This window comes from Cucumis melo, chromosome 6, assembly GCF_025177605.1.
Source record: "Cucumis melo cultivar AY chromosome 6, USDA_Cmelo_AY_1.0, whole genome shotgun sequence".
NCBI classification, from domain to species: domain Eukaryota; kingdom Viridiplantae; phylum Streptophyta; class Magnoliopsida; order Cucurbitales; family Cucurbitaceae; genus Cucumis; species Cucumis melo.
Genome location: NC_066862.1, coordinates 12100094 through 12105809, shown reverse-complemented (window position 1 = coordinate 12105809; position 5716 = coordinate 12100094). Strand labels below are relative to the sequence as shown.

The window sequence follows — 5716 nt, the reverse complement described above, 5'->3', positions numbered from 1 at the left end:
TTAGTCCATTTTTTGAAATATACTACAATAATCACACAAATGACTAGTAACGCACCTTGACCCAATCGTCGAAGACTTCTTTCTCTGCGACGATGCATTTTTGTTCATCATTCCACCCAAAACCATTGCAAGTTGGGCCATACATCTCCACAATTGCATGGAACATTCTCTTCAACAATTTTATTTGGTTATCGATCGTTGAAACATGGACCTTAGAATTTGGGATCTTGAAGGCCATCATTCTCGCCAGCTGATTTTGGTATCCGAGTCGACACGTCCCGTTGTCGGACCTCCACCCACCAGCATTGACTAACTCTACGAGGCACTCGATGAGGCCTATCTCTTCCTCTTTAGTCCAATTGTGCTTAGGTAGTCTCGATGAACTTGCCATGCTAGAAATGAAACGGAAACATATTAGTTTCATTAATTTCCTACGATTACATACATAGTACATTCAAGTCGTACTGAATAACAGTTTACCATTAATTTACTTGCGTAATCAATACATTGAAGACAAATATATTCCGAAAACTATGACAAAATAAGACCCAGTGCAAGCACTACTTAAGTATGAAAATGAACGGTGAATATTTAATTATCCTACTAGTTACGCAACTCCCATTCACTAAACATTTCTTTAGCAAGGTCGTCCCTCCACCGAGTCCACTCATTGGACGTCTCTATGTAATGTATGTCATCGGCGGCACTAGTCGCATGGGTGGAATCAACCTCATCTATGTCGTCCACTATATCAAAGGTTGTCATCTCTCTATTGATAAGGTTGTGGAGGAGACAACATGTGAGTATTGTATGGCATTGGACTTTTACAGGGTAGTGTGACTTTGCCTGCAGTATTGTCCATCGACCCTTCAAGACGTCGAATGCTCTTTCGATTACATTATGAGCAGAAGAATGCTTCATAGTGAAGAACTCTTTCGACGTTGAAGGTGCATTTTCAGCACCATGTCGTTTCTGCAAGTGGTAGCGTTGGCCTCTATATGGTGTGAGGAAACCCTCTGCATTTGGGTACCCGACATCAACCAGGTAGTAATAGCCTGTCATCACATTGCACGATTAAAATGTCGCAGCTGTTAATTGTAAAATTGCATTTATAGGTACAATGTCGTTGGTAGTTACCCTCAGTTCTCCCTCCAACGAGCTCGCTTCCCGAACTATACCTTGGGAAAATGTGTCAGGGAGCATGCCAGGAGTGTGGGTTGAGGTCCTCAAAGTACAAGCTTCGAAGATTGAAAGACTTATGGCCAATACGAAGCAAAGGGAAGAAACCGTCGGAGGATCGCTTTTTACCCCAGGACGAGAAAACTGAGTCAGGGGCATTCTCGCTCGCGTTTTCTTGGGACGAGCACCAGAAGTCCTCGAGCTCAGCCCGTTTCCTTCGCTGCAAGCACATTTCCAGTGGTTTCTAACGTCGAACAAGCGTTCGCCACTCGTTGGAAGCATTTGTCATCTTTTGGACCGTTTTGGGTCGCACCTCAGTTCTCCCTCGAATGAGCTCGCTCCCGATCTATACCTTGGGAAAATGTGTCAGAGAGCATGGCAGAAATGTGGGTTGAGGTCCTCGGAGTACGAGCCCCAAAGATCGAAAGACTTATGGCCAATACGAAGCAAAGGGAAGAAACCGTCAAGAGACCGCTTTTTACCCCAGGATGAGAAAACTGAGTCCAGGGCGTTCTCGCTTGCGTTTTCTTGGGACGAGCACCATAAGTCCTCGAGCTGTAACGCCCCGAAAATTTTTAAGGTAAAATTTTGTTCTCGTTTTATTTAAAATGCAAGTTGATATAATAATAATATAATATTAATTATATTATTATTATTAATGTTTATTTTATTGGTTATAATATTAATATTATAAATATTATTATTATTAATATTTATTTTAATTGTTATAATATTAATATTATAAATATTATTATAAATTAATATTATAGAAATATTGTTATTTCTAAAACAGTAAAATAAATTATTATTTATTTAACATTAATATTATTAATATATTATTATTATTACTTTATTATTATTATTATTATTTATATTTAATATATATATTATTATTTAATTTAATTTATTAATATTATAAATTTATTTAGAATTATATATATATATATATATATATATATATATATATATATAATTTTTTTTTAAAAAAAAAAACCAAAACCCTAATTCGCGCGCTGGCCCCCCCCCCCCCCCCGTTCCTTTCGTTTTCGGTCTCCTCTCCACCGCGCCGCCCATCCATTTTCTCTTCTTCCTCCATCCTTCGCCCGACCACCGCCGCCCGTTCGCACACAGCCCATCTCTTCCTCCTCATTCTTTTCTCCTTCCGTCCGTGCCCGCCTTCATCTCTTCCTCCGTCGTCGTCTCCGTCTCCGAAAAACGAGCAGCCGCCGCGACCATCCATTTCGGATCTCCCATCGGGTTCAAACAACCAAACGCCGCCGTGCATCCTCAGTCAGACCTTATCCGCCGTCGCCCTCCGCCGCGTGGAAGTAGGGCCAGTCGTCGGACAAGCTGCGTTCCATCCCGGTCGTCGAACGCCGAAATCTGTCGCGTGTGGTTGCCCGTTTCGCGCTGCAAAGACCCGACCCGAAACCGCTTCAAGCCGAGCCGCCAGCCGAACCAAGCCGAGCCGCGAGCCGAGTGAGCCGAGCCGCCAGCCGAACCAAGCCGAGCCGCGAGTCGAGTGAGCCGAGCCGCCAGCCGAACCAAGCCGAGCCGCGAGCCGAGTGAGCCGAGCCGCGAGCCGAACCAAGCCGAGCCGTGAGCCGAGTGAGCCGAGCCGCGAGCCGAACCAAGCCGAGCCGCGAGCCGAGTGAGCCGAGCCGCGAGCCGAACCAAGCCGAGCCGAGCCGAGCCGAGCCGAGCCGAGCTGAGCCGAGCCGAGCCGAGCCACCTAAGCCTTCTTTCCTCCACTTCGGTTCACGGTGAGTCTTCGGTAAGGATTGTTTTGATGAATTCCCTAATGTTACCTCGTCCGATTCGAGTTTGAATGTTGGATTAAGATATGGCCTTACTTTTCTCCCTTGAAGGTAGTGCAGAGTTGACGCTTAAGTTCTCGGGTTCCGCGGCAGACCTGGTTGGAGTTAGCTTCCTTTCCTTGGGTAAGTCAGCGGATAACCTTTTAAAACAACTGCTACTGAAATCATCAACTAAAACTTTCGTGTTTCGTTAGGTAGATCTGTCGAGCGTGGTTTTCGATCGAGGGGCATAACCGAGTTTCAGGTAAGGATTTTCCTATTACTGGACCCCGAGTCCAGGCTAAAACCGTAGTAATCCACAGGGGATTACACGTTAGTGACTGTACTGAATATCTGTATGCGTGTTGACTGTTAAGTACTGATATTATATTTTGTCTGATGAAAATATACTGTGACTGCTATTTGTGGATTGAAATTATATGTTGATGGACCTTAAAGTTACGGTTTAGTATGTATTAAACACTGGTCTGGATGTGGTTCATGGAGTTTGGACGGGGAAGGACAGTGAGTCCGGTTTTGGTTGGTTAGTTGATTGGACCTAGGGTTTCCTTATTGGTGTACGAATCGGTAATGCATATAGCAACTGAGGGTGTAGATGTTTAAACCTATACTATCTGACTGACAAAGCCTATGGTGGGGCTGTGATATGAATGTCGTTGGGATGTGGCTGATGTAGACAGTTTAGTTTGGACTGAGGGGTAACGGTTAGCTTCATCTATGGGGTAGTGTGCCTTACGGATATGTGCATCCTTCGGGGGCACTAGACTGATATGTGTATCCTTCGGGAGCACTAGACTGATATGTGCATCCTTCGGGGGCACTAGACTGATATGTGTATCCTTCGGGAGCACTAGACTGATATGTGTATCCTTCGGGAGCACTAGACTGATATGTGCATCCTTCGGGAGCACTAGACTGATATGTGCATCCTTCGGGAGCACTAGACTGATATGTGCGTTCTACGGGACCACTAGACTGTTATGTAGGGTACCCCCGAATAGGAAGTTAACTGTTGTTCCCTAACGGGCCCAGTAGTGGGTCCCTTACTGGGTATGTTTATACTCACCCTTTCCCTTCTTTAACTTTTCAGGTAGGGGTACAGCGAGGAGCAGACCGACGAGAGGCAGGAAGGATGCGTGAAGGCCATATGGACGCGTCTGGTTTTCTTTTCGCTTCCGCTATGTATTTTGTCAGAATATTTTGACTGTGATTTTAGACTGGTGACTTGACATTTTATTTTGTGACTTCTTTTGAATTATTTAAAAATAGGGCCCGAAACTGTCTTTTGTAAGGTTTATAATGTTTTAATGAGTCGTATCTGGTCCGTTTTAAATTTTATGTTGAATGGTCGAGTTTTGGTATTTGGTAGTGACCTCAGCTTAGTCCGGAAAAGTTGGGTCGTTACACGAGCTCAGCCCGTTTCCTTCGCTGCAAGTGCATTTTCAATGGTTTCTAACACCGAACGAGCGTTCGTCACTCGTTGGAAGCATTGGCCATCTTTTGGATCGTTTTGGGTCGCACCTCGAGTTACGAAGCCAGATCCATTGAGGCGGTTTGATCGAAGAAAGCACAATCTTAAACACATAGTACATAGCCTTAAGACAAATTTGTTTCGAGTTTACTCGTCTGAGGAAGAACAAAGAAAGCAAAGCAATTACCTATGGACTCGACTAAAGAGGTAGGTTAATAAGAGTCAAGCTGCTGAACCACTTTCTCAAAGTTGGAATCTCAAATTCATTTGTAAAAGAAAGAAGAAGAGAAAAAAGAGAAAAAAAGAAAGAAGGCAAGACACATACTGATGAAAGCGTAGGCTCCGTAGAAGTTGAGAGAAGCTTGCTTTTCTTGTTAATAGGTTCCCAGTCTCGCTCTGTGGGCTTGTTCATTAATCTCTTTTTAAGGGATTCCACCTTCAACCCTTCAGGCCATTAGGTCTTAAAATGGCATCAAGAATGATGCGTGAGTCCGCAGCTAATCCTTCACAACCGACAAGTACGTAAACAAAATCTCCTTTCGTGCCACACACGCCAAGTACATTTGTGGCGACCTCCCCCTTGCTTGTTCTGTACCTAGCCCAATCACTTTCTGGAACGTTGACTTTTATGTATGCTCCATCTAATGCACCTAGGCAATTCTGTAATGCATATCTGATGATTATTGACAAGATCAAACGTCGTTGGGGTGGAAGTACGAAGTTGCAGAGAAATGTGTACCTCAAACCACCTCTATCTTTGATATGTGCAATCGTTAGCCACTGGTTGTGGTTTTTTCAAAAGCTCGTCATGAAGTCGAATAATGGCCAACAAAACCATGTTAAAATGACAGGAAATTGTCTCACCCGATCGCATGAACTCCAGTTGAATGACACGGTTTTTCACGTCGTGCGCAAGAATGTGGAGGAACATTGCTACTATCTCCTCAACATCGATGACTTCCGTCAACATTAGTCCACCAATGGTCCTCAATAGGTGGCAGAGAACGGCGAAACATCTTCGGTCCATTCTCGTACTCTTGCGACACACTATGTCTGAGGCATGAATCATGCGGAAATAGGCTAACTATCTAATATTAGGCCTAGTGTCATGGAGAATGTGTGTTATCCTCTTCGTTTCGTTATTTAACAGGTTCGACATTAGTAGTAACTGACGTTGGGATGTTATAAACGCATTTAGAAGCGACACAAATTCGTGTTCGTCCATTACAAATACTAGATTTACAACCTG

The 5716-nt window shown here is 43.9% G+C and overlaps 1 protein-coding gene across 1 annotated transcript; it reads right to left on the bottom strand.

Annotated features, from left to right (window-relative positions):
• Positions 1-603: 603 nt before the first annotated feature.
• LOC103496233 (uncharacterized) lies at positions 604-5494 on the bottom strand. The gene is made up of 2 exons (XM_008458006.1): positions 5332-5494; positions 604-1055 (listed from the first exon to the last, which is right to left on the bottom strand). Exons 1-2 carry the CDS (start codon positions 5492-5494, stop codon positions 604-606), a joined length of 615 nt encoding a protein of 204 aa, XP_008456228.1.
• Between the last annotated feature and the right edge of the window lie 222 nt (positions 5495-5716).

Bases quoted from the DNA above. Each gene is read 5' to 3' on its own strand.
- LOC103496233 (XM_008458006.1), bottom strand. From the start codon at position 5,494: ATGGACCGAAGATGTTTCGCCGTTCTCTGCCACCTATTGAGGACCATT. The intron at 1,056-5,331 runs GTGAGACAATTT...ATGTGATGACAG, and splicing joins ACTGGAGTTCATGCGATCGG to GCTATTACTACCTGGTTGAT.